Source organism: Peromyscus californicus, unplaced genomic scaffold, assembly GCF_007827085.1.
Source record: "Peromyscus californicus insignis strain IS unplaced genomic scaffold, ASM782708v3 Scaffold_7__1_contigs__length_154581171, whole genome shotgun sequence".
In the NCBI taxonomy this organism is placed as follows: domain Eukaryota; kingdom Metazoa; phylum Chordata; class Mammalia; order Rodentia; family Cricetidae; genus Peromyscus; species Peromyscus californicus.
The window spans coordinates 131,502,226-131,527,661 of NW_026294595.1; the positions used below are offsets into that span (position 1 = coordinate 131,502,226).

Here is a 25,436-nt window from a genome sequence, read left to right on the forward strand (position 1 = left end):
GCCTGGCTCCGCCTCCCGAGTGCTGGGATTAAAGGCACGCACCACTAATGCCCAGCTCATTCATTCTTGTAGTTATTACCAGAACATAGAAACAGTCCAAAGCACTGCTGTCAAACCTGCTCTTTCTGTTCAGTCCTGGCTCTGCACTTACTAGGCAAGTGACACATCTATAAGCTGTTATCCCCTTCTCTCTATGATGAAAGTACACTGTGTCTCGCAGTATTGTGAGGGGCAAATCAAACACAAGAGTACTGGCTGTTCATGCAAAGCACCCACATCAGGCTGCTCATAGGTGCTGTAACTCCAGTTGCAGGGGGCCTGACATCATCTGGCCTCTACAGGCACTTTCACACACATGATGCAAAAAGACTCAAGTGAACTCACATAATACACATGAATATAAAATAAATAAATCTAAAAGAAAAAAACGCAGGACACTGGAGAGATGGCTCAGTGGTTAAGAGCACTGGCTGCTCTTCCAGAGGACCCGGGATCAATTTCCAGCGCCCACACAGTGGCTCACAACTCTCTGTAACTCCAGCTCCAGTGAGTTAAGACACCTTCACACAGACATACATGCAGGCAAAACACCAATGCACATACAATAAAACTGAAATATTTTTAAAAAGAAAGAAAAAGCCAGGAAGAGGGTAAGAGAGGAGAAACAGGGGAAGACAGAGTTCAAGTAGGAGAGGACGATGCTGCAGTCTGCCAGGCCCACGTTAGGGTTCCACGAGACCACCATCCTGCAGAGACCACTTCTTCCCCTTCTCCAATTTAGACACATTCCTTTACTAAATTTCAAATAATCCCTAACACAACAAAACTGGTATCGGGAGTGGGGTGTGCAGCAAGACATTCCTAGACAACTTAGACGTGAAGTCTTGTTGGGATGGGGAAATGGCAGTTGGTGAATGTGTTATAACCAGTCTTCTAAGAGTGAGGGTGGGTAAAACCCTGATTTGTAGCTTTTCAAAGCTTTTTTTTTTTTTCCTGGGATTTACCTGTTATTACAGCAATCTTAAGTTACCAAGGCACGAAGGATGCTAACAACTGACTCTCAGAAGCTCACAAGCCACTCGGTAGGCACACCTCCTATCTGGAGGGATGCTGTAATCTCTGCAGCACTGTGGCAAAGTGAGTGGTTAGGCCATGTCCACTAGTCTCTTGGCACTAGGCCTGTGTTATTTCAAGTCAGGGATGTTCGTGTCCATCCCAGATCAGTGTAAGAACACTTTAAGACACACAGCTAATATCTTCCCTGGGTTTAAGAGCCAGAGGAGGGCCTTGGCACACACCTCAGTCGGTAGAGGCTTGCCTAGCGTGCACAAAGCCCTGGATACCATCTCCAGCACCATATAAACCAGGTGTCATGCACATACCTAGAATCCCAGCACACTGGAGGTAGAGACAAGGGGGTCAGGAATTCAAGGTCATCCTCAGCCACATAGAAAATTCAAGGCCAGCCGGGGCTACAAGAGACTCTGACTTTAAAGAATAAAAACGCGTAACACAGCACAAAGCAAAACAGAAGAGTTTGAACTTCCTAGGCTAATCCCCCATCCTGACAGAAGGGTAAAGACCATCCATACCTCACTGGAGAGGATCAAGGTGCCATCTCCATCCCGAAGGACACCATCCTTCCCCACCTGGGAGAGCATGGTGGGTCTGACCTCTTCACTACCGCCTGTCTTGGCTGCCTTCTTATTCAGAATCCTGGCTACACCCTCAGGTTGGTGGTAGCTGGCAGGGGAAAGAGGCTCGGGTTTCTTGGAACCCTCCTCTCCCGCTGCAGTAGTGGGGCTCGGTGCCCGGCCACACACATTCCGGAAGAACTCCTGCACAATGCCATACTTGGGAGGCTCGGGCTTGGTTCGGGCCTCAGACATGCCCAGTTTCCAGACAGATTCTGTGCTCCCTGAGTGCTCCACCACGCTGAAGAGGCTGGACAGCCCATCGTTGATGTTCCTCAGCACGGGGCTATCCCGTGTGGTGGTGGAGCGGGCCCAGGCCGAGCCATTCTGCTTGCCTTGGTGCAGGTTCCACAAGCTGCGGTCCTTGGTGCTGTCCAGCTTGGACACTGATCGCCTCTGGAGCTTGGGGGAGCCATACTTAGGCGAGCAGCATGGCCGCTCAATGCGCGAATGGACCTTGTCCAGGGAAGAGGAGATCTGCTTGCTGCGTACAGACATGAGCGAGGAGCTGCGGGGTGACCAGCTCTTGCTATGGAGGCTGCTGCGGGGTGGATCAGTCTGCAGGCCCACACTGACCGTCCGAATGGTCTGCGTGCCCACACTGGCCAGGCCCACCGTCTGGCTGGATGTGCTCTTCACCTTCCTCTCCAGGGAGCCAGAGCGCATGGCCTGCCGCACACAGTTGGTGATCTCCTTCATGTCATCGCTCATGTTGCCGGACATCTCAAAGTCATGCAAGGCTGCAGGGAAAGCAGATCCGGAACCCGAGGTGTTGCCCCCGGATCCTCCATCCAGTCGCTGCCGGGAGAAGTTGCAAAGCCACCGGCTATAGGAGCTCTCAGCCAGCCCATCTGCCTCGGCTGACTCCTTGGGCTTGGCTGTGGTGAAGAGGAAGCCTGGTTCAATGAGGATCTTGCCCTCCTTGTCATGGACCACAGGGACACCCAGGCGCCGGGCCACCGGGGGACTGTAGTAGACTCGTATGCCCGTCTTGTCTGGAGCCGTGTAGCTGCGCTGCATCTGCCTTCCTGCAGGCTCCTGGCAAGCCAGGGTACCCATGCGGCCGCAGTCCCGGGTGGAAAGCCCAGGCTTTTCCTTGGCCTCTTTCTCAGGCTCCCCCGGCTCAGTACTCACAAAGGCAAAAGCAGGGTTGTTGGGCAGCTTCTTGTTCCGGGCATCTCCACCAGCAAGGTAGGGGGAGCAGTCAAGCAGACTTTCAAACTCAGACATGGAGGAAACTGATTTGGTCCTGGGAAGAGTAGAGGAAGAAAATGGGACTGATAGAAAATCACATATCAAGCACGCTAGTCTACTTACCTGGCTATGCATGTGGAGACCAAGCCTGTCTTGCCTGTCTCTTAGAGAGCGCCTTGCTGGCACCCCCTCAAACCCGCTCTATACAGCTACCTTATATACTCAGGTGGCACAAACACTAGGACCACACTTAACCTCTAGACAGAGGAAGCCAGAAGCAGCCGCTTCAATCCCCCTGAATGTAGCCCTTAGCACACAATGGGTGGGATCTGGAGTAAGTACGTGGCCTTCTCACACCTTAACTGGGGTAGCTCTGATTGACTGATTCGGCCTCTGCTAGCTCCCAGGTTCCTCAGCAGTCTTGAGCTCCAGTTGCCCACTGACTAACCTGGCAGTACCCCAGATCTGCCATCGATCATTTGGAATTCCTTTGGCCCACTGCCTTCATTCTGTGTCTTACATCCAGGTAGAGCTTGCTTCTAAGGCGTCCTCTGCTGCACATGACTGGTCACTAGGCAGCTCTGGGGACATCTCCAATTATCCCACTACAGAGAGGGAGCTACCCAAGGCCTCAGTGCTAGAAATGGCAGAGCTAGAATTGAAGCCTGGCTCTCTGACCCCAATAACCCCCTCACTCTAGAACGTTCTGTATTGCCCGTCACTTCCTTCGTGGAGGGTCTTAATGGTGGAGACACTATCCTTGGGCGTCCCCCTGGCCACAGCATTGGGCGGGGCCCAATGGACACTGCCCAACCCCAGGAATGGATATCTACCAAACTCAAACTCCAGGGAGGAAAAGATAATCCCCAAAGGAGTCAAACAGCTTCTTTGCCAGCAGGTACAGCTGAGGCCCCAGTTTTCCATACCCGGCATCAACATTAAACTGCATGCTGCAGTCTTCATAGCCCCAAGCTTTCCAGGGCCCGAGTGACCGGGATTACAGAGATAAAAACCATCTGGTGGCTCTCCCAACCCTCAGGGGGACAGAAGTGAACACATGGGGCAGTGGAGTGCAGACAGCCAAAGCCAAGGGTCTATGGGGGAGGCAGAACTGGGGGGGGGCACTGGGGAGTGAGGGGCCAGCACCTCTTTAAGCCGGTTCCCCCAAGTTCAGCTTCAGAAACACCCTCCTTGTCGTGGATCTTCTCACTTCGTGTCTGTCAAAGGGAGAGACAAGAAGCGTCAGTTCTGGTGACCAGTGTGTGAAAAAGAACTGCGTCACTAGCCCTGTGAACCCCCCACAAATCCTCTGTGTCTCAGCTCCCCAGAACAGGCATTTACCTTCTGTAGCCCCATTTCCCGAGTACTATGACATCATGAGGAGGGAATGGCGATGTGAAGGGTCTGTACATAACCTCTGTTACTTGGCTCTGTATTCTATGGACAATGCCCCTGGATCTATGCACAAACTCCTCCAGTGTGACCCGACTGACCCCACTCAGGACTAGGCCAGGGCGATGAGACAACTGGGGCTCAGAGATGGAGAGTGACTCACCTAAGACCACACAGCCTGCTTTCTGCTGAGGTATAACTGAAGTGGCCTGGGGCTTCCCCCAGGCACGGTCAGATAGCCCCAGCAGAGGACCCTTCCCAACCCCAATCCATGGGCAGGAGTGTGAGAAAGGGATAGCTAAGAAGCCCAGGGTGTGAGAAAGGTACAGCTTTTGGGACAGAGTTAGCAGCCTTTGGTCACGTTTCCCACAAGCAAGAAATTTTCTAGTGTAGTCAGGAGCCAACAGAACACGGGTAGCAGGGATCCCCTTACCTCTTTCCAGTTGTTGTCCTGCTTTTCCAGGTCTGAGTGCTTCAGGACCCAGGGTTCAGCAGCCTTCTGTAGCTGAGAAAGGCAAAAAGTGTGTGCTGGTGAGCAGGGCTGCTCTGAGCAGGGCCATTCCCCAGGCTCAACTCTATAGCCCACATGACCCACGTCATGGGTCCAGTATTAGCTTCTCAGTGGGTAGCAGATCTGAGCCCCCACAGGTGGATTTGGAAAACAGTTAATACAAGCAGCTCCTGGCAGGCATCTTCCTGACATAGCTAATGGAGTTGTTATAACAGTTGTTATCGCCACATTAATCGACAGGAGAGTCACAGAACAGCTAGGCAGAAAAGCAACAGCTATTTCACATAAGGGACCATGCTGCCATCAACAGCGGCCATCCGCAACAATCCAGCACTACTTCCTGCTGAGTCCTGAGGTGACCCCCGGAGCACCATCACTTCCGGGGAGTCCACTGCATGTACATATCAGTTCATTTAATCCTCATTAATACTTGCAACCACAGGAGTAGGTGTGACTGTGATTATTCCCATGTAGCAGGTGAGAGGATAAAGACAAGAAAAGGAAAAAACTGGCCCAGATGTGGGCAGATGAATTAGCAGCTGGGATTACAGGAGCTGCACCATCACTTTGCTTAAATTCCTCCACAGCTTTACAGCTGACTCCCACATAGGGTGACTCACCTGAGTTTCCCCAGGGTTTTCCCAGTGTTAATAAGGCTGACGTCCCCCCAAACCTTTCAGTTCTGAAAAAGCAAGAAGGTTCTGCCTAGGACTGTTCCAAGAGAAAAGTGGAAGTCCAAAGCAAAGCCAGGATGGGCTGGTCACCTGTTTGCACTTGAACCCATGTCTCAAAATTTATAAGATAAATAAAATGGGGGCGGGGGCAATCGAAGTCACCTCAACATGACTGACATGAACAGAAATCACAGATGAAGACGGTTAAGCCAAGGCCCGGGCAGGGGGACCTGGGGACATGTGCCGTTCTTGTAGCTAGCTCTCTTATTCCCATGGCTTCCCTGAGAGATGAGAAGGTGAAAGAACAGCCATCCTCCTTGTGTAGACAAACCCCAGAGATCAGAGCTGACTTGACTAGGCTTGGGCCTCCTGATCAGGAGCCCCTTTGTGGTCCGAATGAAAATGGCCCCCATAGGCTCATAGGGAGCAGCACTATTAGGAGGTGTGGCCTCGTCTGAGTAGATGTGGCCTTGTTGGAGGAAGGGTGTCACTGGGGATGGGTTTTGAGGTTTCAAGTGCTCAAGCCAGGCCCAGTGTCATTCTCTCTTCCTGCTGCCTTTGGATCAGGATATAGAACTCTCAGCTACTTCTCCAGTACCATGTCTGCCTGTGAGCCACCATGCTCCCACCATGACGATAACGGACTGAACCTGTAAGCCAGCCCCAATTACATGTTTTCCTTTACAAGAGTTGCAGTGATTATGGTGTCTCTTCACAGCAACAGAGCACTGACTAAGACCCCCCCTCCTGCTGCTCTGCAGGCTGTCTGACCTGGCTGGTTTCACTGAGAGCACAACTTACATGGATGTGGGGCTGACACCCGTGATCCTAGCTCTGGAGAGGCTGAGGAAGAACTGAGCACCCCAGGCTGATCTGGGACAACTACTAAGTGAGATACACAGAGACTCAGTCTCAAAACAAACAAAACAAAAAAGGAAGGAAAGGGTGAAGGGAGGAAGGAGGGAGAAAATAAGAGAAAGAGGATGCAGCTTTGGGTGTCCTGGTTTGAACTGAGGGAAGCCAGCAAATTCCACACAAGGTCCCTGCTGGGACACCAAGCGCAGGACTCAGCACCTGTGAGCCAGCAGGTCCCGGCTGTGGATTTGCTGATACCCCATTAAGCATGGCATGGATTTGGCTTAATGATTTCTAAATCATCAAAAAATAATGTTAATGGAACAAAAAGGAATCATTCTATAGACAGGAAGTGGCCAGATGGTGCAAAAGGGTGCTCTGATCAGCGCTCCACATGTCCCAGGGAATGTGCTTTAATTTGTGGGTGTATCAGCCTGAACTTGCCACATATAGACACCAATGAAATGTAACCCCCCGAGATGCGATGTTCTGTAGCTAGTGAGTGTGACCCCAGAGAAAACCTGGTCCCTTGCAAGAGGTCAGTTCACGCCAAATGTTAGGGCTGGAGAGATGGCTCAGCCATTAAAAGGACTTGCTGCTTTTCTAGAGGACTCAGGCTCAGATCCCAGCACCCACGTGGCCGTCACAACCATCTGTAACTCCAGTTCCAAGAAATCTTTTTTGGCCTGAGGGCATCAGGTATGTACATGGTACATATACATACATGCAAGCAAACAACTCATCCACATAATCTTTATTTTTAATCTGCCAGATGTGAGGTTTCTGCCATGTTTCGGTCCTGTCAGAAACAGGACATTTTGGGTCATTTTGCTCATCTGCAAAGTGACCTTCCAAGGTTGAGGGGGTTGGAGATTGCATTCTGAGAAGACATACAATGAAGGTAACTCTTGGAGAGATTTATTAACTCTTGGAAGGTAACTCACCCTCATCAGGTGAACTGAAAGATTGGGGAGTCTTGGAAACTGGCAAGGGAAAAGCAAAGCAGGTCTGCATAACGCTCCGCTTACAGCGGGTGGGTGGGGCGGGGGGGTAGGTGTGGGGGAGAGGGAGGGCACACAACACGACATGGGGCTGGAAGGCCAAGGGAAAACCCTTCTGAGACCAGCTTTTCAATCACTATACACTCGAGTGCCCTTGAATGTAGCATCGTGATACTGTGCACACGCTCGTGTGTAGATCTCACTAGGGGGCTACTTTCTGCTTGTTTGGTTGTTTTGAGACAGGGTTCCTTGTAAACCAGGCTAGCTCCAAACGCACTAACTAGCTGAGGATGATGACCATGAACCTCTAACTCTCCTGCCTTTACCTTTGAAAAGATTACAGGCATGAGCCGCCACGCTTGGTTCCCATGGTGCTGGGAATCCAAGTCAGGGTTCCACGCATGCTAGGCAAGTGCTCTGAGACATCACCGGCTCCCTAGTGCAAACACGGTGCCTGGATTTTGTCTGTGTGGGATAAAGAATGGTGGAGTGAAGCAGCAGCTACACTCCTGAGGCTCTGCACGGGAGAGGCAAGTGTGCATGCAGGAACAGAAAACCCTCCGCAGGCGTAAACCCACACAGCACCAAGGGAGGGAGCCAGATGGAGTACGGTTTCTGTAGTATGTAGGTCTTGGTCTCCCTCCTCCAGAGGACTCCAGTTTTCCTATGGGAATCACTCTCGGCCCTTCAATCACTTATGGGTCCCGGTTTTGATAGGCCCTCATAACGGGTCTATCATGACTGACACCCGGCCACTGAGAACTTGGGGGGGAAAAAAGTTTTTATTGCAACTGCTAAGCTGTGAGCTATGAGCAGGAAACGATGGCCTTATGCGAGGCTGGCATGCATAAGAGTGGCGTGAACACAGGCGAGGGGCCTGAAAGACTGAGGCCGAGGAAAGGCCTGGTTCTCACGCCTCTCTCTGGGCTCTCTCGCCGCCTGAGCCCCTGGATGCAGCCTCACCTGACTGAGGCGGTTCTGCAGCTCCTTCACCTGCTGCTCCACCTGCTGCTTCTCGCCCTGCAGCCGCTCCACCAGCTGCAGCTTCTCCTGGCTCCAGTGGCGCTCGCTGATCTGCAGCTGCCGCGTCAGCTCCATGACGGCGCTGTAGGACTCAGCCAGGAGGTGTTGCTGTTCTTCCCGCTCCCGCTGCAGCGCAGCCTTCCAGTCGGGCCCGGGCCTCTCGCTGGCACCCTTCCCAGCCTTCAGCTCCATCTGCAGGAAGAAGCATCAGCTGGGTAGTGGAGGGGACACTGGCTCCACACCTATACCAGGGAGGCCCTGGGGACCCTCCATGCTGATCCCCCTTCAATAGAGCTGTGGACCCCTTTCTGCATACGAGCCAGGCCCTGCACTAATGTTCTCTTCCTAAACCTCTGTAAGCCAAGTGCTACATCCCGTCCCTCAGAGCGGCTCCAAGGGGCTAAATAAACATTCCACATCTGGCTACAATAGGCAAAGCCCCCAGCTACTGATAACCATGCCATTTATCAACTCTCTCTTTTTTTTTTTTTTTTTTTTTTTTGGTTTTCAAGACAGTGTGTCTCTGTAAAGCCCTGGGCATCCTGGAACTCACTCTGTGGACCAGGCTGGCCTTGAATTCACAGAGATCCGCCTGCCTCTGCCTCCTGAGTGCTGGGATTAAAGGCGTGAGCCACCATCACTCAGCCCCTGCCTATTTATCTGTATTAATAACGCTGCCTGCGTCTCTCTGCTCTAACCGACTACATAATAAATAGGCTAAGCTACCAGAGCATTGTGGTTTCTCCAGCAGAGAGCCCAGATCACCCAATCCTAGCTTTCTGTGTCTCCTTGTGTCCCTCTGTCTTTTCTTCATTCTCTTGACATCCTAGCCAGGTCTAGCCCAGAGCCACGTTGGCTGTGGCATGCAGGCAGGTGTGGGAGCATTCTGAGAGCCCACGGTGCAGCCTATCATCTCTCTATCATCTCTCTGGGGCACAAGGTGAAGTGTAAGGGGTCCTGTGCACCCCAAGAGCACAGCTTAGGACCCTCCTCCCCGATCTGACGGTCTAGATCTGGGCTGGGAACAAGGGAGAGACGCCCCTGAGAAGCAAGGAGGCTTACTTGTGAGGCGTGGCCCTTGAGCTCTGCCCGCTCCGTCTCCCACGCGGCCTTAGCCTTCGCAAACTGCTGCTGAAGCTCAGTCAGACCGCGACGTTCGTCCCGCAGGAGCCAACACAGCTCCTTCAGCGTGACCTTCATGTCGGCCAGGGTCTTGACGTACTCATTAGGCTGCAGACAGGGGAAGGCCTGGTCAAGAGCTCTGTGAAGGCAGCCTCAGAGAACCCACCTCGGGTCCTCTCCAGTAGAATGGGGGGGAAGGCCAGTCCCGGGGTAGCCTGGCTGAGCAGCACGTCTCACACGCAATGGATTGTCACATGAGCAGCAGTTCTGCCCAGGCGGAGAGAAACAACCTCCCCCAGGCTTTGCAGGCCCCAGGCTACAGCTCTCTTGCCTCGCTGAGCTGAGGCCTCCATGGAGCCTCTCAAACGGTACTCCCCTTTCCTGGTTCCTTACACACGGCTCAGCCACAGCCCGGCTCACGGTAGAACCCTTCGAGGCTGACTGACTCCGTGGCTCCCTCTGACCGGTGGCTTGATTTGACAGTTCTTAACTCTAGACCATAAGGGCCTCTCTTCGTGTGACCCTGGCCTGGTATCCTTACCCTCTCCCAATGTCCCCCACTGGTCACAGCTACTCCAACACATCTTGCCACACCTCTGTACACACAGTCCTCTTGGTTCAACATGGTCTGTTCTCCTTTCTGAATTTAGCAAGCCCCTATTCATCCATGGAAGCGCACTACACATGACCCCCTTCTCTGTAACACTGTTGCCTACAAACATAACAAATTAACTACTCTCCTTCCTGTACTTCACAGATCATCTGTTCTTCTGTCACCACCCCGGATGACTCACGTCCCCCTAGCCCTGAGCAATTGGAGGGGCCGGTTCCCAGCCAATAACCATCTGCAGCTCCCGTGTCCCATCAGGGCTGTGTGGGAAGACAGCCGGAAGTGGTCATTAACAGATGAGGTACACATGAGTAGGACCAGAAGGGGCTGAACACACCGTGTTCTGGGTCCAGCTGTCCCCTGTGCAGGCCTTGTTATCCGAGTGTTGGGCGTTCATCTCTTCTTCCTCCATGAGCAGGTACAGTTCCTTCATGCTGTTTACCTGGTTTGAGAAACCGCATTCAACAGCCTCAGCCTTCAGAGGGTGGGGACACTGCCTAGCCGCCCATGCAGGAAGGATGAGCGGCTCAGGAGGAACCAAAGCCTGTCACTGACGTCCCACACCTTAACGGTGACCCACCCCCAACCCGGCACTGCTCAGGGAGAGAAGCAGAACTCACGCCCCACGCCCCCTTCTTCCCGCTCAGGGCTAGGACTAAGCTCAGCCATACCTCCAGGAAATCATCCTCCTCATGGGGCAGGACCTTGCCCTGCCGCCAGCGCTTCAGGAACCACCTGAGCTTCATGAAGAGCAGCAGGAAGTTGTGCTTGAACTGCTGGGACTCCTGCACCAGGATGTTCTTCTCCTGGCTCCAGAATTTCTGCTCCAGCCTCCTTTGGAGGCTCAGACTCTGCAGCTCGAACTCCCGCCTCAGCAGCGCCCTCTGCTGGTCTTCTTTTAGCTGCCAGGACAGGCGTGAGCAAGGGAGGGACCCAGTTGATTCCAGATCCAGATCAAAGGCAGAGGGGGGGACACTAATGGCAAGTGCCTGCTGGTGGACCCCTGCCAGGGCTTCTACTCAAAGCAGCCCAGTGGGCTGGAGAGAGAACTGTCAGTACAGTGCCTGCCACACAAGCATAAGGACGTTAGTTCATCCAGAAGGCACATACAAGAGCTCAGCCAGCCCGCCTCCTGTCATCAGTGAGCCCCGGGTGTCAGGGAGGGATCCTGACTCAAAACATTGAGGAATGACCTCTGGCCACCGTGACTGAGCACCTACCGGGCGTCAGATGCCTCCCATGTGCTCACACTGGTCTGGGAACTATGACGGTAAGTGGGGACCGCAGAGAGATACCCGCAGAGGTATGCTGGGGTCAAGGAAGGCTGAGAAACATGAACTATCCTAAGGAGCAACCCTGGGTCACGGCTAAGGGAGCCAAAGGCCCGGGATGTACAGCTCTCAGCGAAGCACGTCTGCTCTGTGAGCTCTGTTTCCCAATCTGTAATCCTTCTGCCTCTGCAGCACGTCCTACCCTGCACCGTCACTGCAGCAGCTTCCAGATCGGTAAAGTGGGGGACCTCATAGGGAAGAGTATGAGGATTACAGGATATAATATGTGGGGCATGTGTTACACGGGCCACTCAGGAAGGTCTGCTTCTCTCTCTCTCTCTCTCTCTCTCTCTCTCTCTCTCTCTCTCTCTCTCTCTCTCTCTCTCTTTCTCTCTCTCTCTCTCTCTCTCTCCATTTCCTTATTATGTATTATTATTCCTTATTTTGTATGTATACCGGTGGGCACAGGTGCCTTGGCACGTGTACGGGGGTCAGAGGACTAGAGAGGTTAGTTCTCTCTCACTGTATGGGTCCTGGAGATCGAACTTAAGTTGTAAGGATTGATGACTAGTGTCTTTACCCTTCTCACCATTAATAAATGCTATTATCGAACTATCAAATTGACCCACAGCCAGGTTTGAGAGGAGCACCATTTCAAAAACAGGAAACTGAGGCCAAGAGTTGAAACGGGCTGGAGAGATGGCTCAGTGGTTAAAAGCACTGGCTGTTCTTCCCAAGGACCCGGTTTCTGCTGAGCGCCATGGGAGTATACAGCAGGTGACAACTGATGTTTGACAAGTCGACCCACCAGATGTATAACTCTCTGATGGGGAGCCCTACCTGGCAAGGCCATGGGGTCACTGGCTGTGGAAACCGGTTGCTTTCTGTCTGTAGCTTTCTCATGTGCCACCATTATACCTCCCTGTGGGGTGCTTTCCAAGGCCCTTTGGTAGTGTGTTTTATATCTCTGGGCACACAGTCAGCTCTGGATTTCTGTTTAAGCTCTATAATTCTGATAAACAGAAATATTACCAGAATATTCTTCTTTACTGACACAGGAAAGTAGCAGTATTCTCAGTCTCAAAGACAGCCTTTCATACATTTTGCAAAGACCTTAGAACAAGTCCAATATAGACTAGCTGCCCCCACAGAATATATGCAAAGACTAATTCCCAGGTGTTGTTTATTGCTAAGTCGAGGCCAGGCTGTTTACATCAAGACACAGTCCTTTCTTGCAGTAGTTCCCTTTCTGCATGGGCCCTGACCACTCAAGGCTCAGCCAATTGTTTATTGGCTGTGTAGAGCTATGTGAGAGCTTGTGGCTGCATCCCTGCTGAGCTCCCCAGGAGTGGCTCCAGAGAGCAGCACCTAGCCCTAGTCCATCTTTTGTTTAACTGATACCTTTTGTTTGTCCTATGTGAATCTTGTCTCAGAGCCTCCTAAGGATACAAGGCCTATGCAAAACTTGGTTCAGGAAACTCGGCACACTGTGGTACCTGAGAAATCGAGGAATTTGCACTTGGCATTGTATTGTTGGGAGCTCCTTTTAGGTTGTTTTGAGCATATGGAAATCAACTGGCTAAACTGTAAATATTGAGAGATATAAAAATGCCCAGGGTGAAGGGAAAGGGGTCAGTCCCTAGAGTCTTGAATCCAGAGAGGCTGGATTCCCCTGCAGCCTCGAAGGCTAAATTCATTCTTTTTTTTTTTTTTTTGTTTTGTTTTGTTTTTTGTTTTTTGTCTGTTTGTTTTTCGAGACAGGGTTTCTCTGTGTAGCTTTGTGCCTTTCCTGGATCTCACTCTGTAGACCAGGCTGACCTCGAACTCACAAAGATCCGCCTAAATTCATTCTTAAGGTGCCTCTGAGCCTTCTTTCCATGGATTCATGTGAACCCACACACCCGTGCTGCGACATTTCGACACAAGAGCTGCTACAGAATGTGAGTGAAGTGTGTGTGTGTGTGTGTGTGTGTGTGTGTGTGTGTGTGTGTGTGTGTTGGGTGAGAGATGAAGAAGCATGAGAGAAGTGTGAGGAAGTGAATGGGTGAAAGAATGAATGAATAAAATGTGATAGATAGACTAAAACTTGTTCCGAATTACCCTCAGATAAAAGTTCCCTACCGCTCGATACTCTGAGGCATTCCTTTCATTACCCTGAGCCCATCGTGGGAGCTGGTCTAACAAGGTCCACGATAGGTTTCAGTTCCCAGAACCCACATCAGGCAGCTCCACAGACACCTGCACTGACATGCACATTATCCACACATATCTATGTGTAATTAAAAATAAAAAAATCTTAAATTTTTTTTTAAAGAGATGAAACAGGGAGTCATGGTGGCACACACCTTTCCCAGCACTTGGGAGACAGAGGCAGGTGGATCTCTGTGAGTTCGAATCAGCCCACTCTACATATTGAGTGGACAGCCAGGGCTACATAGAGAGAGATGTTGTAGAATATTATTTTAATGCTGTGGAACATTTGTTTAATGATGCAAAGATGTATTGCATTCTTTTATGATGCATGTGTTTAATTCTGTGAAGCTGTGTTACTGTGCCTGTCTAAAATACCTGATTGGTCTAATAAAGAGCTGAACAGCCATAGCAAGGCAGGAGAAAGGATAGGCGGGGCTGGCAGGCAGAGAGAAAAGGAGAAAATGAGAGAAACTGGAGATTAAGGAACGAGAAAGGAAGAAGAGGGGACTCCAGGGGCCAGTCACTCTGCTACACAGCAAGCCATGGAGTAAGAAGTAAAGAAAGGTATACAGAAATAGAGAAAGGTAAATGCCCAGAGGCAAAAGGTAGATGGATAATTTAAATTAAGGCAAGCTGGCTAGAAACAAGCCAAGCTAAGGCTGGGCATTCATAAGAAAGATTAAGACTCTGTGTGTGATTTATGTGGGAGCTGGTGGTAGGCTCCCAAAAGATTGAAAGAGTACAAAACAACCAACAACAGAGAGAGACACTGTCTCAAACAAAACAGAGCAAAATCCAAAGAGATTAAACAGGCCAGTGTCATCTAGGCAGCCAATATCATGGGCAGAGGTCCCAGCCCAGTCTAGAGCTAACAATCACAAGCTCGGTGACACCCTGGCATGTGGTGATATATTGTGTACCCTAATAAACTTGCCTGAGGATCAGAGGACAGAACCAGCCACTAGATTAGACACAGTGCCAGGCAGTGGTGGCACACACCTTTAATGCCAGCATTTGAGATCTCATGCCTTTGCTTGGGAAGCACACACGCCTTTAATCCCAGGAAGTGATGTCTGGGCAGAGGAAGGTAGATAAGGCGTGAGGAAACAGGAACTCACTCTCTTTAGGCTGAGGATTTTGGACAGGTAAGAACTAGTGGCTGCTGCTCTGTTTCTCTGATTTGTCAGCTTTCATCCTGATATCTGGCTCTGGGTTTTTTATTAAAAGACCATCTAAGATTTGAATAAGCACTGGCAGGGCACCAGGGGTGCTTCCCCTCATGTTATCCCCTTCTGAGGGCCCTGCTTTTAGTAGTGTTTTATTTCTTCTGCCAGGGACAGAATCCTGAGCCTCCCACACGCTGGGCAAGCGCTCTGCCACAGAATTACACCATGGCCTCTGCATCTTCAGTCCTGGGAGAAGTTGTAGCAGGTTAAAAATGTGGTACAAACCCACCTGGACCACTTTCTGGTTGAAGCTGTCTGCCTCCTCCTTCCGGAGCTGCCGCTCCTGGGACAGCTGCTCTTGCAAGCCCCGGAGGCTGTCGTGGGCCTCGGCCAGAACCAGCTGAAGCTCTTTGATCTGCAGTGGGGCGGGGGCCATACAAGAATGAAGAGAGGACACAGGCTGTGGTCAAAGAACGGCAGGAGCAGAGAACCAACAGTAAGCTGGATCCGGGCTCCTTGCCTCAGAGTCATCGTGATCGTTAAATGAAACAGTCCATGTCAAACCCTCCACAGAATAATTTTTAACATTTCTCTCTTGCAAATGTATTTGCAGAAAAAATATACCGTGAAAACTAAAGTTGATTCACGAAGTTGTTCATAGTCTCTTTAATCGCTTGATTTACTTATTTTTGACTCGGCCTCAGTATTTTTCACAGGCTGGTCTCAAACTCCTGAGCTCAAGGTATCCCCCTGCTTCAGCCTCCCAAGTAGCTGGGGCTGTAGGAACTGCCACCACAGGCAATTTCATTGTTTATAATTAAAGGTTTAGAGGTCTCTTTGTCAACAATCAGGTGCCCATAGGTGTGTGGATTTACATCGGGGTCTTGGATTCCATTGATCCACCTGTCTGTTTTTATGCCACTACCATACTACAGCTCTGTAGTAGCGCTTGAGATCAGGGATGGTGATAGCTTCGGAAGTTCAGGATTGTTTTGGCTACCCCGAGTTTTTTGTTTTTCCATATGAAGTTCAATATTGCTCTTTCAAGGTCTGTAAAGAATTGTGCTGGAATTCTAATGGGGATTGCACTGAATTTGTGGATTGCTTTTGGTAAGATGGCCATTTTACTATGTTAATCCTACTGATTCATAAGCATGGGGAGATCTTTCCATACACGATTGGAGAAAAAAAGTCAACATAGTGATGCCTAACAGTATTCTGCCTAACAATATATATACTCATAGATCGGTGACTATGCCAATTGTCATCAGAGAGCCTTCATCCAGTAATCAATGGACACAGATACAGACACCCACAGCCAAGCATTGGGCCAAGCTCAGGGAATCCTGCTGAAGAGAAGGAGGAAGGATTGTATGAGCCGGGGTGTGTGTGTGTGTGTGGGGGGTGGTCAAGGACATCACAAGAGAACCCACAGAAACAATTAATCTGGGCTCATAGGAGCTCACAGACTCTGGATGGACAGTTAGGGAGCCTACATGGGACTGACCTAGGCCTTTTGCGCGCGCGCGCGCGTGTGTGTGTGTGTGTGTGTGTGTGTGTGTGTGTGTGACAGTTGTGTAGCTTGGTCTACTTACGGGACTCCTAGTAATGGGTGCAGGGACTGTCTCCAATGCTTTGGCTGGCCTTTGGGAACCTATTCCTCATACTGGGTTGCCTTGCCCAGCCTTAATACAAGGGGAGGAGCTTGGTCCTGCCTCAACTTGATATGCCATGCTTTGTTGACACCCACGGGAGGCCTGACCCTTTCTGAACAGAAACAGAGAAGTGGTGGTGGAGGGGAGGTGGGGGAGGAAATGGAAGGACAGGAGGGAGGGGAAACTGTGGTCTGGATGTGAAATAAATGAATAAATTTAATTAATATAAAAAATTTAGAAGCAATTTAAATAATAAATAATGAAATCTAAAATGTATTTAATGGGTCTATATATGTAAAATCCATTCAGCTGTACACTTACAGACAGTCTTTGTGTATTATTACATAACAGAAACACATTAACTATCAACATGGTTAACTACTTAATGATCTTAACTTTCTTTGTATCTTCATGTAATGCTGCTTAGGGGTCTAATTGTACTTATTGTGGCTTATAATGACCATGGAACAAGATCATTAAAAAAAAAAAGTTGGGCTGGAGAGATGGCTCAGAGGTTAAGAGCACTGACTGCTCTTCCAGAGGTCCTGAGTTCAATTCCCAGCAACCACATGGTAGCTCACAACCATCTGTAATGAGATCTGGTGCCCTCTTCTGGCTTGCAGGCATACATGCAGGCAGAACATTGTATAAATAAAAAATAAAAATCTTTAAAAAAAAAAAAGTTAACCAAATTCTCCAATTTCTGGGGGAACTGGTGTTTTAAAAGCATTTAGAACTAAATAGGCAAAGTTGATGTGTCCTTGGCCCCGGAGGATGGCTCAGCCAATAAAGGCTCTTGCAGACAAGCATCAGGACCTGAGTTTGATTCCCGGGACCCACGTGGTGGGAGGAGAGAACCAACTCCTACAAGTTGTCCTCTGACTATACGTGCATGCTGCAGCTCAATGTGCACACACCCACACACTAAATAAATAAATGTAAAAAGTGTTTTAAAACCTGTTCTTTTGTAAGTCCAGCTAGAGACTAGAAGGGCACACAGAAGGAAATTTCTAGAATCTGCTGGTGGATCTAGAGGCTAATTTACAAAACAGGAAGATCTTGAGCTTGAGGCCAGCATGGGCTACATGGCAAGACCCTGTCACAGGGCACCACAGGGGAACAAGGTGTTCAGTTTGTGAAAAGCCGCACGCACCTGTTCGTCTTCCCTTCTCCCTCTCTCTCCCTTCCCTATCTGTGTGCGCGTGTGTTGATGCCGGGGATTGGACCCAAAGCCCCACACATGCTAAGCAAGTGCTTCATCACTGAGCTGTAGCCCCGCCCCATTGGTACTCCGTTGTTTACTCCAGTCACAAAAGTTTTAGCCAGACGAAATGAAGTGGTGCATGAGGCAGGAGGGTCACCTGAGCCAGTGAGTTTGAGACCAGCCTGAGCAACACAGTGAGACTCCATCTCAAAAAAAGAGAAAAGCATTGAGTATTTCTGGTAACGGGAATGTTTATTCTAACACACTGTGCAGGAAGAGGGACGTGGAAACGGTCCCAGGCATGGCAGGTGTCCTGCTGTGAGAAAAAATTATGTGGCCAATAATATGACAACTTGGCACTGTCTCTGCAATGATTTGAGGCATGTCTTGTACACCTGTTCTGTATTAAAAATCTCTGCAGAGCTGGGCAAAGTGTCGTGTGCCTGTAATCCCAGCACTAAGAAGTTGGAGGCAGGAAGATGGTAAGTTTGAGGTAAATGTGGTCTACATCCTGAGACCCTGGCTCAGCAAACCAACAACTCTTTAGAAGAAGTCAGGCTGCTACCCTCACACATCCTCCTTGAACTCAGGGTTGGTGCCATGTTTCAATCGTAACTGCTCAGGAAGGATGAATGAAACCGATTAAATGTGTAAACGAGCTCACACAAACAAGCTCATTTCTTCTCAGAAAATGAGATCTAAGCATCTCAGGGGTTTTCTTCTTCCTTCTCTCTCCTTGCCCTTCTCTATCTGTCTGTCCATCTCCCCACTGGGGATCAAAGCTAAGGTCTTCCGCATGCTAAGTGCACAGGGCTACAGCTCAGTTACACACCAGACACTGTTTTTCCTTTTTCCCCCTTCCCCGACTAGAATGTCCAGACTGCCTCAGTTTCCAGGGAGCATCCCAGGCTCAAGGGGACAGGGAACTTTTCAAAGACCAGAGAACTTTAGAAATTCTAATGATCATCAATGTTGTGGGTGGGAAAGCTGGGGCCACAGGATGTGAGTGTATCCAAGGTCATACCACCAGACCATCAGAGTGATATTTCACTCAGGTCCCCTGAGTCCAAGTGACATGTCATGGACACTGTCCTTATCCTCACCCATAGAGGCCAGGCCTTAAGCTAAAGCTTTTCACGTATCTACCCCTGTCAACAACCCTATGAGGGGCTCTGTTCTTAAGGTCACAAACCCTACAAATAAGAAGCAAAGTGACATATCCAAGATCTCAGAGCCAGCACACAAGAGATTCACAACCTGAACTCAGCCAGAGAGACCATTGTGCTGGGGGATGTCTTTCTGTATGCTGTGAATACATGTTGTTCCCATTGGTTAATAAATAAGCTGCTTCGGCCTATGGCAAGGCAGCTTAGAGACAGGCAGGAAATCCAAGGAGAGAGAAAAGAGGAGTCTGGAGAGACTCGAGCCTGCCACCCAAGGAGCAACATGCCAGCAGACTGGTAAAGCCACAGAACACACGGCAAAACATACATTAATAGAAATGGGCTAATTTAAGATAAAAGAGCTAGCTAGCAAGAAGCCTGTCATAGGCCATGCAATTGGTAATTAATATAAGCCTCTGTGTGTTTACTTAGGACCAATCAGCTGCAGGACGCGGGTGGGAGAGATTCGTCCCATAGCATGTGGGGTGGGGCGTGGGGGCGGGTGGTACAGGCAGGAGAAACTTCCAGCTACACCATTGCCTCTCTGGTATGCACATTAGACATTTTATGATGGCCTCCAGTTCAGCATCCTAACACTGGCATTACAGGTACATACCATGTCCAGCTAAGCTTTCTCTAACTAGACATGGGATTGATTCAAATTCTCCCCCCGACCCCCCGGTTGTCAGGAAGCTTAAAACCAAACAGAATGCTCAAAGCCCATACCATCACCCTCCAAGGGTCACCCTGGTTTTGAGAGGCCCCAGACAATCTCCTTCAACCCAACCTCCAGCTTAGGCCTCGACCCACCTCAGAGGCATAGGAATCATTATCTTCAGCTCGATAAGGCCTGAAGTTCCGACTAGGGTCAGGCTTGGAGTCCAAGTCACCAGCACGGAAGGCCTCTCGGATCCTAGGCTCCCATTCCAGCAGATCTCTGAAGTCAGATGGCTAAAGTGAGGGGCACAAGCAGAAGACAGCCATGGGGAGAGGCCCGAGGAACACTACAAAAGGTCCCCACCAGGTCTCAGCTCCATAAAAGGGTTTGTCCACATGAGAGCGAGGCCCAGGTGAATCAACCTTGCACCCTGGGCCCAGCCTTACCAGGGAGCATTGCCACCACGCAATGACTGCTTGTTGCAAAGATGAATGAGTGGCAAAGATGAATGAGTAGGCACGTGAAAACACTATTTTTGTGAATGGCTGTTATGCAAAGCCCTCTGAAACAGTTCCACTGCTCTACCACCTGTGTGATCCCAGCTCACTCTTCAGGATGAAACAAGGAGGGGACTCGACATGGGGCTGTCCACTTGTTTAAGAAGCCATCTCAAGCCACAGCAGCAAAGCATGAGTTGAAGCTGCTATAGTACTGTGCAGTGCCATGCATGGAAATCTGCTCTCAGGATGAAAACCAAACCACCCCATGCTCTGCAGCCCAGCCTCACCGCTCTGCACAGTTCCTTGACCCTACCATGTTCCTTCTCTATGAGCTGAGCCTCTTCAAGATCTAGGACAAGTTCCTTGTTGATAGAAACTATGTATCTTTCTTTCAGGTCCCTCTTCTGTTTGTCATATCATAGTCACAGGCTTGCCATGTTAATTAATTCTTCCTCACTAGGCAATAAGGACCTTTGGAGTGGGAATCCTATTGCTATCTGGTTCTACAGACTACCACCTATCCTGTGCTGAGCCAAAGGGTAGGGACAAGCAACAAAGTATCCAGCAAATGGACCGGTAATACAGTGCATGAGGAAGACACGCTATCCAGGAATACAAAGGGTAGGGACCAGCAACAAAGTATCCAGCAAATAGACTGGGAATATCATCCATGAAGAAGATGCTGTCCAACAAAGCCAAAGGAGTGAAAAAGAAGCGCAGGGGAGGGCATATGGAGGTTTAGAAGGCTGCTTCCAGGATGCAACAAGACACAAACATCTAAATGAGTAACTGCACCCAAGAAACCTCAGCCCAATCCTATGTCGTTTTTATTCATTTAATTTTTAAATTTTGTTTTGTTTCTATTCTGTCCTGGAGATGAAGCCTGTGCAGCCTGCTAAGGCAAGTGCCTTACCACTGAGCCAAATTCCCACATGGCTGCTACATGTGACTGTATTGAATATCACCAATCAAGACCACCTACAGAGGTATTGGCACGAAGTGGTAAGCAGGGACACAAGGTGTTCACTTAATTTTGTCTTTGCTTCCAATGTTTATGTGTTGCTTTTGCAAGAATACTTTGCAAAGTGTGGACATTTTTGCCGTTTTAGTTTTTCTAGGTAGCATATCCTGGGTATTAAGACTAAGCTTCTCAAAAACTCATCAAAATGATTTAAAAACCACAAACATTTGCTTTAAAATTTAAAATTATGGGCTGGCAAAATAGCTTAGTGGGTAAAGGTCCTTGCTACCAAGGCTGACAACTTGAGTAGATCTGCAGGACCATCTGAGAACTGACTCCTGTGACCACTGCATGTCCACAGTGGCTCCCCCTGACCCCCCAAGAAAATAAGTGTAATAAAGATTTTAGTTACAAAAGAGACAAGAAAAGAAGGGGTGGGGTGGCTGCCCTGGAGAAATGGCTCAATGGCTAAGAGCTCTTGATGCTCTTCAGGAGGACCCAAGGTCAGTTCCTAGTACCCATATCAAGGCGCTCACAACCACCTTCCTCTGGCTTCTGTGGACCCATATACAGGGGGCATACATATACACATATGCACACACACGTACATTTTCAAAAGTCTTTTAAAAGGAAGGGGCCAGGGATGTGGCTCAACGGTAGAGTACTTGCCTAGCATGTATGAGGCCCTGGGTTCTGTCCCCAGCACTAAGGAGAGGGGAGGGCAGGGGAGAGGGAGGAAGGGAAAAAAGTAATCTAGCAAAAAGATAGGACCTCAGAATCAACCTCCATCCATAGTAAATGCATGCTGGGCAATTCACTGAGTCAACAGACTTATACTTAGTAAGTTGGAATAAATACATTTTTACTACCTGTAACAGCAAATTAGCAGGCCAAGTGAACAAAGCCAGGTACTGCTGTGTTCGGTTTGTATAATTCCATTTATATAAAGCTCAAAGATGGATAAAATCAGGAGGTTGTCCTGAGGAGCAGGGATAGTGGCTAGCAGGGAGACTGAGCAGGGCAGCCTTGGGACTGACTGGCCATGTTCTGGATGATGATCACATGACTGTTGACTGCAGGACACTCGTAGAGTTGTTTGTACACATGGACTTGTGTCCTCCTCTGTCGTGTGCCTGGCCCAGCACAAAGTTTGTGTGTAATAAAAGTAACAGGACCCTGGCCTGGGCATCTTACCTGGAAGTCAGAGCCAAGGTCTTTGGCCAGCATGATCTCCTTAGAGGACCCCTGGGAGCCCAAGGCGGGTAGCGGAGGGAAGGGCTCAGGTGGCTCCTTGCCAGAGCTACCCAAGGCCACATCCACCTTGCGTGTGAAAGTGTTCAGTTCCTGCTGCAGCACGCTCAGGCGCACCAGGATGGCATGGATGAGCTTGGCATCCCTGGGTCCCTCACTGTTATCAGGTGCCTCGTGCAACCGCAAGTCTGCACACTCATTGTCCAGGCACAGCCGGAGGCCAACCGAGAAGCCATTGGCATCAGCCACCAGGACGTCGATGGCCTTGCTGACCAGGGCGGCCTGCTCCCGCAGCCCGGGCAGCGCCTCGGCCTCACGGGCCCTGCAGAGCCGGGCAGTGTGGGGCTCCAGCGCCTCGCCCAGAGGAGCGGGCACACACTGTGCAGAGTCCCCAGCCTCGGCGTCCGTCTCCAGCATGGGGCGCGTGCTCTGGCAAGAGGCCAGGTCGCAGCGCTGCAGGTTGGAGAGGAGCACGCGGTTCTCATACTGCAGCTTCTTGACCTTGCCGCTGAGCTCGCCGATCTGCAGTTTGGCGGCCGCGAGCTCCTCCTGCGAGGGCTCGCTGAGCACCGAGCAGCTGTCCTCTGACAGAGTCACATCCAGCTCGTGCTCCGAGCGGTATTTGGCCAGCTCATTCAGCAGCAACTTGTTCTGGTCCTCCAGCTCAGCGGAAGAGCGCCGCAGCAGCTCAGCCTCCTCTTCCACGAACTGCAGGTGGCGCCGCAACTCAGCCAGGCTCTCCCCGCATTCACCACCCAGAGCAGAGAAGGCCAACCGGGCCTCAGGGCCCCCGCCACCCCCGTGGTCCTTCATGTCGTCCATCTCGGCCCGGAGGCCCCGGTTCTCCACCTCCAGCTCCACGATGCGCCGACTCAGCAAGTTGGCCTCCTCCTCCACCAGCTTCAGGTGCACCTTCAGCTCTGTCTCGCGGGAGTGCGGAGCATCCGCCAGCTCCTCCGCGGACAGGGCTGCGTCCAGATCCCCATACAAGGAGCGGTACTTGAGCAGCTCCTCCTTCATGCTGTCGTTCTCCTTGGCTAGCTTGGTGAGCTTCTTGCACATGAGAGCGGACTCCTCCTTTGCAAAATGCAGCTGGCATTTCAGGTCTGCGCTGTCCTCCTGCGGCCCAAGGGGTACGGAGACAGATAGCAATAAGGAAGGTTATTGACAGCTTGGAGCTAGCCACAGCATTCTGGAGTGCACTGACTATGTCTGAGAACACAGGGGTGAATCAGCCCGGCTCTCCAGGCCTGGAGGCCACAGGAAGCAGAGCAGGGACATTGATATTGAGAGACCAGGGCACACTGCCTACAATCTCGGAGTCTTGGAGCCGGTGACATTCTGACTGACTATGGCAACTGCTCCATCTGTAAAAGGGGACAGAAACATTCCTCTCTCACACAATGACTGTTAAATGGGAAAATGTACAAAAAGTGCCTGGCACCCTGGCTGCTAACAGGATGTGCCCGGCCTGTGCAAAATGTGGTGTTTTTATCTAATTCTTACAACAAACCCACATAATAGGAATAGATGAGGAAATGGACCAGAAAGTTGAAGTGATGCATCTCAGTCGGATGGCAATCAAGCCGCAGAGTCCAAGGGCCTCTGACCCTGAACCCTGGGTTTAGTCATCCCTATGCTGTGTAAGCAACGTGTGGGTCCCGGAGAGTCTAAGGATGGGCTCAGAGTGGGCTTGGAGAAAGTAAAGTTATAGTGGAGTTGAGAACATGCACAGGGAAGGAAGTGTACAGGAGAGACACGGGGGAGGGATGGGGACCTCTGGGGACGTCCCAGGACACTTCGAGTTGGCCTGGTCTTCCAAACTCCACACAGGGTGTGTGAGGGGTGCTGAGGAAGTACCTGTGCAGTGGGCTTCTTGTCTGTCTTCCCCAGAGATCGGGTTCCTCTTTTCTTCAAGGAATGCTGAAGGGAAAGAAGAACCAAACTGAAAGATCACAAAGACGATGCGTGTCCAAAGAGGGCTCCCACAACAGATTCACACTGACGGCCCCAGCCCAGCCTGCGTGTGTCGGCCAGCACCCACGGCTGAGCTGGGGGGGGTCACTGACTGAGCGGCACAGGGCAGGCAGACTAGAGGAAATAACCAGATGCCTTGCCCATGGCTCCTCCCCCCTGCACCCACCTGTGCCGTCGCCATCCTGTTGGCTGGAAATTGGAATTTGGGCTCTTTTGGGCTCCCCCCCCCCCCCGCAGATTAAAACATAATTATATCATTTTCTCCCTTCCTTCCCTCCAATCCCTCTCATATACCTCCCCCTCATTCAAATTCATGGCCTCTTTCTTAAAGTGTTGCTGCATATGTGTGTGTTCCTAAATATATAAATACAACGGCTCACTCCAGATGTCACTTGGATGTATGTTTTCATGGCTGACGCTCGCTCCAGATGTCACTTGCGTGTGTTTTCATGGCTGACACTTGTCTTTCATTCACTCATCAGAGATTTCCTGAGAACACCTCAAAGTGCAGAGAACACGACACTGAACTAGACAAACGAAATACCAAAAGGATGCTGTGGCCCCCCGCTTCGGGACTGAGATGTTCCTTCTCCCAGGAAAGACCTCCAAACCTAGGACTGTTCTTGGTGGTGCTCACTGGCTAAGGGGAGCATCTTAAGTGCGCTCCCTGGGTGGAGCCCAGGCCCCATGCCTCAGCCATAAAGGGCCACTAGCTCGAGCTGTTGCCATCCAAGTGATTCAGTTTCTATTTCTGCCTCACTCCCTGTCACAGCCTAAGGGGATCTTCCCTAAAACTCTGCATGCAAAGCTCCACCTCGCAGGAAGTGACATTTCACAGGACCTTGGACACAGAATGAATACTAATGAACAAAATGTGGGTGCAGAAGTAGAAACAGCACAGGAGACTCAAAAGTGATGGTGAGAGACAAACAAGCAAAGGTTCAAAAAACCCAGAAGCTTCGGAGGAGGGGGATCAATACATTTGATTACACAGGAAATACTACCCAGATAAAAACAAAACAAAGGAGAACAAACCATCTCGGTCCCAGCACAGCTCAGTGCTAGAAAACAGGCCCCATGTGTTCCAAGCCCTGGGTTCCATCTTTAGAAACACACACACACACAGTTAAGAAATAAACAATGAATTGGTGAAAATATCTGCAATGGGAAAATGGGTTAGGAATATAAGAAAAAGCACAAGAAGTCAGGCCCAGGGGGGCAGGCCTATAAATCCAGTTACTCCCAGTTACTCAGGAGCTTGAGACCGGAGAATCATAAATTCAAGGCCTGTCTGTGCCACAGATTAAGACCTCGTCTCATTAAAAGAAACGACAGAAGAAAGACTGGGGGATGCTGTTCAG

General features: G+C 50.4%; 1 protein-coding gene across 1 annotated transcript in view; it reads right to left on the minus strand.

Annotated features, from left to right (window-relative positions):
• The window catches only part of Soga1 (suppressor of glucose, autophagy associated 1), a 70,526-nt gene that overhangs the window by 9,277 nt on the left and 35,813 nt on the right, over window positions 1–25,436 (minus strand). The window contains exons 4-14 of the mRNA XM_052722570.1: window positions 23,959–24,021; window positions 22,042–23,217; window positions 19,539–19,679; window positions 14,996–15,121; window positions 10,748–10,978; window positions 10,414–10,518; window positions 9,407–9,574; window positions 8,285–8,536; window positions 4,714–4,785; window positions 4,035–4,105; window positions 1,593–2,943 (exon numbers count right to left, since the gene is read on the minus strand). Of these exons, the coding sequence (XP_052578530.1) occupies window positions 1,593–2,943; window positions 4,035–4,105; window positions 4,714–4,785; window positions 8,285–8,536; window positions 9,407–9,574; window positions 10,414–10,518; window positions 10,748–10,978; window positions 14,996–15,121; window positions 19,539–19,679; window positions 22,042–23,217; window positions 23,959–24,021 (3,756 nt within the window). The remainder of the gene's footprint in view (window positions 1–1,592; window positions 2,944–4,034; window positions 4,106–4,713; window positions 4,786–8,284; window positions 8,537–9,406; window positions 9,575–10,413; window positions 10,519–10,747; window positions 10,979–14,995; window positions 15,122–19,538; window positions 19,680–22,041; window positions 23,218–23,958; window positions 24,022–25,436) is intronic.